This window comes from Physella acuta, unplaced genomic scaffold, assembly GCF_028476545.2.
Source record: "Physella acuta isolate Inbredline_101_S28 unplaced genomic scaffold, ASM2847654v3 ptg000714l, whole genome shotgun sequence".
Classification (NCBI taxonomy): domain Eukaryota; kingdom Metazoa; phylum Mollusca; class Gastropoda; family Physidae; genus Physella; species Physella acuta.
Genome location: NW_026732232.1, coordinates 344503 through 356362, shown reverse-complemented (window position 1 = coordinate 356362; position 11860 = coordinate 344503). Strand labels below are relative to the sequence as shown.

Here is an 11860-nt window from a genome sequence, read left to right as displayed (position 1 = left end):
GAAGTGATAGTTTTTATAATCAATCAAATAGTAAACAAAAAACCTACACCTGTAAAAAAATTATTTTACCAAGTAGATGTAATTTAAACAATAAGAATAAGCAATTTAACAAATAAATATGTAAATTCAAGTTTTGGGACAATACACAATAAAATCGGATGAGTTTATTGCACAGCTTTTGAATGTACACACTGACAGTTTTTTTTCAAAGAAGCTTAGGTAAACACAAGTTATAAAATTCAACTACTGCCCAACTAAAATAAACCAGATTTTAAAATAGGACATAAAAGCAATCATAAAAAAAGTGTACTGAAAGTATTTACAGAACAAATTTAATGTTGCATACAGAGATTAAGTATTCCATTTAAATCCATGCTATAAAATTTTGTAATCCAACAACTTCACAAATTTACAGCCTCTACTAAAAACAACAAAACTAAGGTCAAGATTTGAGTAGCAGGTGCCTCGGTGCATCAGCAAACATATATTTGAGTTTGTAAGCTTCGGCTAGAAGTTCACTCATTTCTTTGTCTTTCCAATGAAGAGTGGGTAAATTTTGGAGTAGCATCAATATTCCCTGCCAAAACAAAAACACTTTGGTAAGGACCATTTGTCAGGAAAAAACATTTTACCTCTCAACTGTGGAGGGGTTTGTTGGAATAGTATAATCTAGAACTAACCTGAAAATCTTGCTCTCTAAGAGCATCTTCTGAAAAACGCTTCAAGAAGGCAGCACAAACATAGAGATGAAAGTCAGCAAAACCATTGATTTCTGACTGATAGGTGTCCCAGAGTCGTATTGTACACCTTAAAGGTATTTCACGCATCAGCAGGTTGTTCATCCATCTGAAGGAGAACTGTAGGAACTCAACTCCATGTCGATCAAGGTGGTTGAACAAGGGAGCTGATTAAAAGTTTAGTCATTTTTAGTACACAATTTTTCTAAACAATTGTGAGTTTTTTCAAAAATTAACATTTACAAAAACAAATCCTTAATAAGGGCTAACATTTAAATATTTTATTACCATTTAATGAATCTGGTTATTATAAACAATTTGTTCCCAGTATTTATGACCATTATTAATTGTTTACACAATACTATCAGTTACGAGTTAGATAACAAACATTTCTCACCATCAATTCTTTTAATAAGTTCTCTTAGTGCATTAACTTTCATCTGGATGCCTGGTTGTGCAAAAGTGTAGTTGTCCTGGATCCCATCCAACAATTTAGACATGCACCAGAAACTATCTGCCTCAATCAAGTTACGTGTTTCTTGTGACAGCTCAGTTAGATCACAGTTTTCTACCTCAATGTCTGCTCAACAGGTAAAAAATTGTGTTTTAGAACAAAAAATAACAGTCACAATTTTGTTTTGGTGTTAAATCTAAAAAGTGATGCAAATACACACTTATTTTGAAGGAAAGGAAATCATAAGAACAATAATATCATCCTGGTACGTAGTACAAAGCTCTTACCATTTTCAATATATTCTGAAAGAAAGACAACAAAGAATGGAGTGACCAGGTCATTGATGCCCTGTACATAGCCACTAGCTGGGTGACGTATTGCCCATATGTACAATATTCTTTCAAATATCTGACAAATAATGCAATTAGAAAATTCATTAACAAATGTAGCAGTGGGTGTTAAATTTTATTTAAACATTTTTTAGCTAACAAGTTAGAACTCAATTATAATTTTAACTAATTTTTTAATAGCTAGAACAAAATAAATTGAGCAGATATTTAAGTTAATATTAGAGCTATTTTTTGCATTTAGCAAATTTAAACTCAGGTTGCTATCTAGCATGAATAAAAAATGTAATGGTAATGGAAAGCTGCCAAGAAGACAATATGGCCTCTCATTAATTCACGTCATGCAACTAGACACACCAGCTTGGTCTGACAGCTTTGTTCTATGGACATTTACATGCTTCATTCATTATGTGTTGCTTTAAATGGTATTGCTTTATTCATTTTCATTAAATAGAATTACATTTTTAATAAGTAATAATTAATCTGTAAAAACACCTTAATTGTATATATAATTAGCAAAAATTTAACTACTGTAAAAAAATAGCTTATTAATGGTCTGTATTTATAAGTACCAGCAAAAATACATAACACAGGATATGCATTGGATCATGCACACAAGTAAATACATGCACCAGAGAACAGAAGACCCATTGCCTGTTACAGTTAGGGGGAGTTAAACCACATCAGCAAATCTTAAACATGGAACAAGTTAACACACAAACTAAGCAAGGCTTAAACTTGTGTCAAACTGCACATCTGGTAACACTTTACCAAAGAAATTATTCAACGTGTTGTGGCTATTTTATTCAAATAATTTTTAATGTATAACACTTTACCAAACAAATGATTAATGAGTGTTGTGGCTATTTAACTCAAATAATTTTTAATGTAGAAACACAAAAAAGGCGGTTTTATAGATTTGTTTTACTCACAACTACTATGGTAACAACATATTTCATGCACTGGCAAGCTAAGAAACAAATAAACTTTAGCACTTGATTGCCTTAAAACAAACAGAATTTTTAGTTTGTTACTGTTAAAGAAGTGAGGAGTTGTTTGAGACTAAGGCCTCTATAGGACATGCATGCTTTAGTTGGTGTACAAGCTACTCCCCTAAGTATGATTTAGTGATGGTTAGTATCTTCTTGCTGCAAGGTGGGATGTATACTTACTTCCTGGACAGCCTTCTCTTGAAACAAGTGAGCTAACGAGGTCATGCGAGGGATATCTTTTAGTATCTGCAGAAACACATTAAGTTTAGGGACTAATCCTATAATGAAAGTGCTCCAATTGGTTTTAAGAAGACAAAATGATACAGATGAAGTCTCTCTCTGCTCTTCCAGTGATGCTGACATGAACCTGGCTTAAAGAAAATATTTTAGTGCTACAACGTAAGCCTGCTGATGATGCTGACACACAATTTAGTCAAGCCAAAAGATTTGATTGTTAATAAAGCAGGTGCACTAGGAGATGGAAAGGAGCTGGAGATTGGTTATTTGGTGAAGAAAAAAGTAGGAATGATAAATAGCCCTGAAACCAATGTCCATACAGCCCTTAACCACATATATTTTCCATTTCCCTAAAATGTGTGTAGATAGCGCTAGCCCTTTAAATATGGGTCAATTATCATGCTTAAAAACACATTGAGCACAGACATGAGCAGTTAAAAACTATGCACAAATGCTGATCTCAACAACAAAAACATGACAACAAGCACAAAGGCTTGTCCATACATACATGCAGAATAACTTGCGGATTCCAAAAGTATAAAACGTTTTGGACTATTATATTTAAAAAAAAAAAAGTTACAATAATGACTGCTTCAACAAGTGGTTAAAGGGTTTGAGAGTGAACAGCAGAGAACTAAACAAAAGCACAGAAGGTGGGGGTAACCTTGACCCTAGTAAAAACTGCATGTAGGGCAGTAACTACTCACTTCCTGCACTATTAGCTGCTGAAAGATTGGGATTAGTGGGTTCATGCGAGGGATGTCGATGTGAATCTGAAATAGCCAAGTCAAAGTCATAATCAGAAGGTAAACTATGGCCTCATCCTGCAACTGGAAACTGAACCAAAAGGGTTAAAGCTGTTAAATTGGATTATTCAGTTTCCTGTCCATGGCTTCACAGAATAACCATCCCATGATTATTTTACCTGTTTATTTAATACCTACACACTATATATATATATAAAATAATAGCAAATTGAATGCTCAACATCATTTTAAGTAATGATTTTTTAATTGAAAAAAAAGGGAAATATACTTTGATTTCTAGACGACAAAGAAAAATAATGAAAAAATTTGCAATATTTAAAAAATACTTTAGAGTGGAAAAAGAAAAATCAAAATAATTGTTTATTCTTAGAAAACAAAACTCAAATCAAGGATTGTGTAACAGGCTACTAGATCAGGACTATCATAGATATTTTGTACATTATCTATTTAATGAACCAATGTGACGGTTTAGGCCAGGCAGCTGAATGCAGTTTTGTAATGTTACTTAAATAAATGCAGTTTTGTAATGTTACTTAAATAAATGCAGTTTTGTAATGTTACTTAAATAAATGCAGTTTTGTAATGTTACTTAAATAAATGCAGTTTTGTAATGTTACTTAAATAAATGCAGTTTTGTAATGTTACTTAAATAAATGCAGTTTTGTAATGTTACTTAAATAAATGCAGTTTTGTAATGTTACTTAAATAAATGGAGTTTTGCATTGTTACTTAAATAAATGCAGTTTAGCTAGTACTTATCACAAAATAATTTCTAAGAGACACTATATTTAACTATTTTAAAAAACTGCAATAAGTAAGCACAACTTGAAATGGCAGCTCATAAAAAAAAATATTTGGCTGTCCACAAATATTAAACAATGTGTGCACAAAATAGGCATGTACCATATACAACACAAAGAAACCCCCTAGGTCAATCACTGAAACTTGGTTTAATAACCAATAGAGCAAGAATACAGTGATTACAGCAGACCAAAATCTATGGCAGATGAACACTATAAAAAATTTAGTGTTCTTCCTGTACTTGATGGTCTACAATTTCATCAACATTCATTCAATTTTCTTTATGGCCATCATATGCCTTGATTCAATTGAAGTTGTCTATTGCTATTCACATGTTCAAATGTGATCCTGTACTAAAGAGACAAAATTATTTTTATGAAAGTGTTCTTATAATTCCATATAAAAACGCTCATAAAATCATGAGAAAAACCAAATGTTTGGGAAAGGAATGATCTGAACATCTGTTCATCATTTAGACAGATACGGCTGTATAATTGAATGAACTGAGATTATATAATAAGTAACAGAATGAAACCATGTTGGTTTGAGATATAACTTGGTTGGGTTAGTGTTGAGGAACCCATTGAACTTTATTTCAGATCTAATTCAACAAATGCTATGTATGCAACAGTTTATAGCATCAATAAGATTACACACAAAATTGGCTACATCATAATTTTACTCTCACAAAAAATGCTTAGAATTGTATTTGGATGTTCTTCAAAAATAAAGAAATGACCATGTTCAGGCAAGTATATTGCAGCCTGAAAAATGGGTTATCTGTACATCAAAAAAGCTTTTTCTCATTGGAAATTCTGGACAAGAAAAAGTAAACATTTTAATTTTAAAAAGTGAACTGTTGTATGGGGCAATGAATGATGGAAAAATAAACTGATCTCTACACCCCCCCCCCCCACCAGTGTAACCTGGAGCACTGAGCTCTTAGAGATAACATCTTACCTGTCTAAATGTTTCCTCATGGAGATCTTGGTATCTGGTTTCATAGTATTGATCAATGTAACCAAAATACTCCTTGCGCTTTCTCTCTAATGTCTCCTGACGTCTATCTGCTGCAGTGGGTAGATATCCCTGAAAATTGTATCAACTTATCTTATCATATACTTTAACCAGGTTGAAATTGTAATTAAGAATTGGATAAAACTCATCTTATTTTACTTTAAAAAGATTGAACTTAAAAGATGCTTCAAATGTTTACTCACAGACAAAATCTTCCAAGCTGTCGGGCGGACAGCCTTAGGAATCCCTGACCAACAAAGTGTACGGAGTTCATCTAATTTGAAATAAAGAATTTGTTTTACTATCACAAAAATTAATAAACAGCATGTTAACCTGAGGTAAAACTGACACTTAAAACATATTTATGATAGAAAGAGAATGTATGGCATGTAATGTACTACGCAGCACTACCTACTGAGATCTAAAGATGACACAGAAAAAAGGGCTTGAAACTTCTCATTGCGTGCTGCCTCCCTATCTGGGACTGTGTTTCTTACATATCTGATAGAAGTCATCTTTGGTGGCTGATAGCCTCCACTGTTAAGCCTGACCCCCAGACCAGGCCCACCTTGATGATAATGATGAGAGTGTTGAGGCTGGTATGACTGAGGTGGTGAGGAACCTTCAAGGAAACATCAAACTTCATAAAACTTACTACCATTACCGTAAAAATCAAATTGCTAATAATGTTTATATTCCTATTTTTCCTGTTTGGTTTTATTATATAAACAGATGATACATTTACAATTATGATCTTTTCAATTACAGAGTTGCAACGTTTAATGAAATTTGTTATTTTTAAATTTAATATGTAATAAATATGTAATAGTTAATAGATCTGTGATATTTACTTTTGAGATTAGGCTGATTATCTTGTTGTTTCTGTAAAGCTTTTTTACTATGATTGTCTAGCACAAGCTTGGCTGATGTCTGCACATCTTTGAGAGACAGCTTCAGGTTGGCCATATGGATGAGATCATCATCCCCATCATCCCAGGCGTCAGAAGTTTTGTTTTCAAATTCATGGAATGCATCTCTTTTGTTGTTCTTGCCCTTATCTTCTTTTTTCTGAGGCCAACCTGGCCTGTATATTTTAAACATTAAAAAAAAAAAACTTTTGATTTTTATAAAGCTTTTTTATTGCCAAAAACAAACAAACAAAAAACCTCTAAAGAATCAAAAGGAGCTTTAAATGCCTAATTAGAGTTATAAAAAAAAAAATGAACTCACAAATTGACATTTGATTGAGGTGGAGGATGCTGTGCTCCATAGACTGGCTTAATACTGTTGAATTGAATAAAAAGAGTAAAAAACTATTACAATATGCTAAGATTAAATATTATTTTTTCCAAATTTAAAAGTAACACTGATGTCATAAATTGTGTCAATGCAACCTAGGCATGCATGCGTTGATTTTGTATTTATGTGTTGTGTCAAACATACTTTTTACATCTTTATTGTGGACCAGAAGTCAACTTGTGACTGTCATGATGGTACCTTGTACGATTTCATTCTCAATTAATGTTTTAATCCCTACAGACAAATATGTACATAATGGATTGAAAGTACAGCAGAACTTATTGGAGTCAGTGTCCTCACTGCATGATTTGCGATGCCAAGGTGAGCAACTTTGCACCAGCAAAACTAAAAGTACACTAAAACTTTCTTAAGCTGCATTAAGATGGAAAATACAAGAACACAACACTTGCTGAATTCAAGGTAAAGCCGTACATTTCTGAAAGGCAACAGCAGAAGTCACACTGATTTTCAGTAAATATTCCATATTAAGTTTTGGTATGGAAATCATATTTGATTGGATTTGTTCTTTGAACTCAGTGGTGTTGATTCACAGTTCATTTTGAACACCAGTATATGGCTGATTCTACCCAGAAGAAGATGCGCATAGCGCTACAAGGACCTGGTTTTTCTTATCTAAATGTTCTTTATTTAGGCACATGTGTTTTCTTGATGGGGCAGGGATTAATACTTAAATAGTAGATTTAAATAGCCTATAACAATAAATTTTAAAAAATAAATAGTTAAATTCAACTTATAGACTTGATCTCTTTACTAGATAAACTATAACTATATTATGAACCTTCAACCCTTGATGACCCACTAAAGCGCAACCGCTTGACCACACCGTACAGATAGTTTTGTATGAAGAATATGGCTAAAAGTGTATTTTATCCCATTGCCAAGCGCAACTGTAAGAGGATGATTTGGTCCTATCGCAGAGCAATTTTAAATTTTAATAAAATTAAGGGTAATTTGAGTATTTTGAGCCCATTGCACAGCTATTTTAATAGTATTACGGGTAATTTGAGCCCAATGCACAGCTATTTTAATAGTATTACGGGTAATTTGAGCCCAATGCACAGTTATTTTAATAGTATTACGGGTAATTTGAGCCCAATGCACAGCTACTAAAAATAATTAGGCTACGGTCATTGTTTTGTGAATCTTCTGTCTGCCAGACTAGCAACTGGAGTAGTCACTTCAAAAATAATTAAAAATATAGGGCCTTTAGCCTAGGCCTACCTACTAGCTACAGTGCTATACCATACCTTAAATTAATAAATACCTATGTTCTGAATTTGAAAAATCATATTTTTTTACTTTCTTATCTATATATATAATTCTCTTCTGGGAGACACTATAAAACAAGCTGTAAGCGCGCTCCCTACCACCCCACCCCTACATGGTCTGGTGAGCTGTGGTTCACGCTAAATGTTTACATTCGTAGAGCCAGGTTTAGTGACGGCTATTAGGGGCAGATAATTTAGTTTGAAACGATTTTAAACTTAGGGGAGGTAACTAAGAGTAGGCTGCTTTCACGGGGGGGGGGGGGGTGTAGGGTCGGGGGAAAGGAGGGTGGGGGTAGTATCGTCCTTAACGACCTACTGATGGTGTTTTAAAGCAAATATTTTCAGTGGCAGCATTGGTACTGTCGAATCCACAAATTATGAATTACTGAAAAGTAGAAAATAAAACAACTAAATAGCGGCGTATGATATGCCGCGGGTCGGCTCGTTAATAATAATATAAAGGTTTGATAATGTGCATAAGAAGCGGGTGAGGTTTGGTACCTCCAAAATGGTTAAGAATTTAAGAAGAACCACTGGTCTTGATCTAGATCTAGAGCTAGCCTACCTGGACCCCAACACACAGAAAAGAGAGCTGGTAGTTTGATCACTGATCAGACCCAGGCCCTGCATAACACATCTGTGAGTGTGACTTTAAAACTTTAAAAGTTTAACTTTAAGTTAACGACAAAAGGTTTAGATAGGCCAACTGTTCAGTAAGATATCTCCGACTTAAATGTAGTCTAGAATCTAGACCTATATAGAGTAAAGTTCCTCGTGTGGTCAAAACCACGGTGTGGTCACATTCCTGTTTATGGCTTCATATAATATTTGTTTGGATGTTTTATACGAAACTACCAATATCTGCTGTAAACATGTCCATTTCTAAATATATCCAGGTCAAATTCTTTTGTTTCCCTCCTTCTGAAAGATGAGTTTTTAAATTTTCAAGTTTCGAGGTATGACGTCGTAGGCGACTCTAGTTCCCCCGTATGAAAAGCACTAGGTCCCGGATGAGATGAATAAAACCAACCAATCAAAGCTTTTTATAACTAGGTTAACTATAAATAGCTTCTATGTATGTGCGGGACACTGAAAATACTGTAGTTAAGGCTATTAAAAGAATCTTAGTGGTGAAATGGGGGTGACCACAGCTGGGGTAACGATTTTTGTGTTTTACCCTCGCTGTGGTCACCAACGACTTGAGCTAGACTAGCCTAGATCTAGATGCTCTATATTTCAAGCTAAGTCTAGAACCTGTATAATTTCTGATTTTTTCTGTTGTTTTAAATTATTTCAATCATCTACTTCTTCTAAAACTAGTTTGTGTCTCTACATACAATCCAATCGAAGCAAATGTTACGTTTTGTCTTGTTAGTGATTGTTACGTCCCTTTGATATGATTATTATGGTTGCGTCCCTTGAGTCATCACTGGGTCATCCGTAATTTGTAGTTAATAAATTTAATTAACGTGTTATTATTTGGTTTTGCAAATCTATTAATTAATTATACAATCATCAACATGTTTAAATGAGTAAAATGTTTATTTCAATTATTAAAATTGGATCAAAATGTAAAAATACGCTAGTGATCACAAGCAGGGACAGGTGACCACAGGCAAAAAAAAAGGGGGGAAAAATAGATCACAAGGAGGTTCGTCACTAAAACATGAATATCTCAAATACTATGCGTATGAATACAAAATAACTCATGCATATTAGAGTAGAATGGCAGTGGAGTAATAAAGTACTTTTGGTTTGTTTCTGTGTGAAACGGTTATAAAATACTAAAAATAGCGCCCGATGAAAATCGGGAGTTCGGAATTTTTCGCTATGTGTGACCACAGGTGGAACTTTACTCTACTACTATATAGTCTAGACCTTATTTAAACATACAGAATCTCAATAGGCCTACAGATCAAATAAGGGCCTCAATATAAAAATATTTTAAAAATTAAAAACTCACCTTCCGGGTACACTTGAGCTCTTTTTCCAAAATCCTGCCTTATTTTCTCTGGATGACCCTGAGCTCAAAGATGCCATTTCAAGGCTAAACGATAGTAATAGATCTGAAGTTTAGACTCTATATACGATAAGACAGATCCATTTTTGATACTTATGATTATAAAAGAAATAAATTCGAGTAAATGTTCCTTTAATTTTACATTGCAACGTACTTTAACATTTTGTTGACAACATGGCCGGCAGTTGACTGCGCATGACTTGTGAACTCAAAGAAGGTCTAAATAAATCTTCTACCCATGAAAGTTAGGCAGGTATGCCTAGGCCTAACCTAGATGTAGATCTAGATATACTAAAAATGCACAAAAACATTCTAATAACAAGCTTTTATGTAATAATGCATTTGAAAAGGAGAAAAGAAATGATTTTCTTTAGATATATAATAATACACTGCTATTTAAATAACTAAAAAGAAAAGCGTGCAGAATAGTTGGATAAGACTGTCTACTAACTTCAGAAATTTGTAATTAATTCATAAAAAATTAAGTGGTTCTTGCAGGCATTTCGTTTGGGGGACGGAGCCCCCCCCCCCCCCCCCCCACGAAGAAAGTCTACCGCCCCCCCCCCCCCGAACAAAATTGAATGTATATAGTAAATATATACTTTTAACATTTTCCTCCCCCCCCCCCCCTCCCCCAGAAATTTTTGTCCGCCCCACTAAAATTTCAAGCCCCCCCCCCCCCCGAGAAAAAAGTCTGAAAGAAACACTGAAACAGTAATAAGGCATTCAATGAAGTAAGTAAAATTTAATTTCATGACCCACATGCAGAATTTCAAAGAAATTGATCGGCTAGAAGTGCCCGCAATTTCGCTATCCCATTTCGATCTAGACAGACAGAATTAAGACAGACAGAAGAAGCAAGTTAAATAAAAGCTTGTAAAAATAAAAGTATTCAGTTAATTGAAGGGAAGTATAATAAAATACCGAGTTGTCCAGAACAAATGCTTTTTCAGCAATTTGAATAGCTATATATTAATAAGGGGGGGGGGGGGGGGGGGGTCGAAAAACCGATAGTTCGCACTGAGCCTCAGAATAGGTCGTTACGCCTCTGCCTAAATAAATGTATTTGTTTTCAAAACCAAGCGTTAAAAATTATAAACTATTAAATATTAAAAGTTAAGAATACAAATTAAGAGGGATAAACTCTAAATTAATTAAAACGACGTAAATAATCACATTGTTACATCCCTTAGAATAAGCATTTTATTATATATAGATTATTATAGATCTGTCACTTATCAGTTACTTGTATTTGTATTTTTCCATAGTTAACTTTTTAAAAAAAGAAGAAAAAAAATTCGAAAAGCTAAGAAATCATAATATTTTATTTATATAAAGTATACATGTTTTAAGAATTTAAGAACCGTCAATTTTTTAAAAACTATTTTTCTATACATGTAAAAGGGGTAGGAGCAAGCAAAAGCAAAAAACAATTTCATTTTCAGTGAGATAAAATGTAAAAAAAAAACAACAATAATTTACACTTACCTACAAGAAATACAACTCTTACCATGCTAGAATAAATAAACGTTTACATATTTATTTCCCTTAGACCACAAGTGTAAACATCCAAAAATTAATGCACACTTGATTTTTTGCAGATATCAATGGTTTTTTTTTTAAAGCACAATTCTGCGAAATCATTGTGTACATTTCTTTACTTATGTTTAAAAAACCATTTTTATATTGAAAAAAAAAACAAAAAACAATTTTAATGAGAACAATACAATTTAAAATATTAACAGGAGAAATAACTATTTTCATACTCATTAAAAAAAATATTAACATGTTTATGTCCCTTAGACCAAATGCTTTTGTGATTAATTAAATATACACCACCAGAAGTAGATTCTAGATCTATACTATAAGCACACAAACCATTGCTTATAATGTAAAAAAA

The 11860-nt window shown here is 33.3% G+C and overlaps 1 protein-coding gene across 2 annotated transcripts; it reads right to left on the bottom strand.

Annotated features, from left to right (window-relative positions):
* LOC131949792 (TBC1 domain family member 22B) lies at positions 1 to 10178 on the bottom strand. 2 transcript variants are annotated; one of them, XM_059311746.1, is made up of 11 exons: positions 9904 to 10178; positions 6583 to 6636; positions 6204 to 6436; positions 5768 to 5974; positions 5556 to 5626; positions 5296 to 5424; positions 3475 to 3540; positions 1479 to 1599; positions 1135 to 1317; positions 681 to 904; positions 1 to 577 (listed from the first exon to the last, which is right to left on the bottom strand). In XM_059311746.1, the coding sequence occupies exons 1-11, from the start codon at positions 9978 to 9980 to the stop codon at positions 443 to 445; spliced, it is 1500 nt and encodes a 499-aa protein (XP_059167729.1). In that variant the 5' UTR covers positions 9981 to 10178; the 3' UTR covers positions 1 to 442. The 2 variants fall into 2 exon arrangements, with proteins under 2 accessions (XP_059167729.1, XP_059167728.1); XM_059311745.1 differs by lacking the exon at positions 3475 to 3540 and adding an exon at positions 2711 to 2776.
* Between the last annotated feature and the right edge of the window lie 1682 nt (positions 10179 to 11860).

What these genes read in the sequence shown, in the direction of transcription:
- LOC131949792 (XM_059311746.1), bottom strand. Translation starts at nt 9,980, where the DNA reads ATGGCATCTTTGAGCTCAGGGTCATCCAGAGAAAATAAGGCAGGATTT. An exon ending in TAATCAGCCTAATCTCAAAA is followed by an intron (nt 5,975 to 6,203) that starts GTAAATATCACA and finishes GTTTCCTTGAAG; the next exon opens with GTTCCTCACCACCTCAGTCA. An exon ending in ACTTATTAAAAGAATTGATG is followed by an intron (nt 905 to 1,134) that starts GTGAGAAATGTT and finishes ACTTTTAATCAG; the next exon opens with CTCCCTTGTTCAACCACCTT.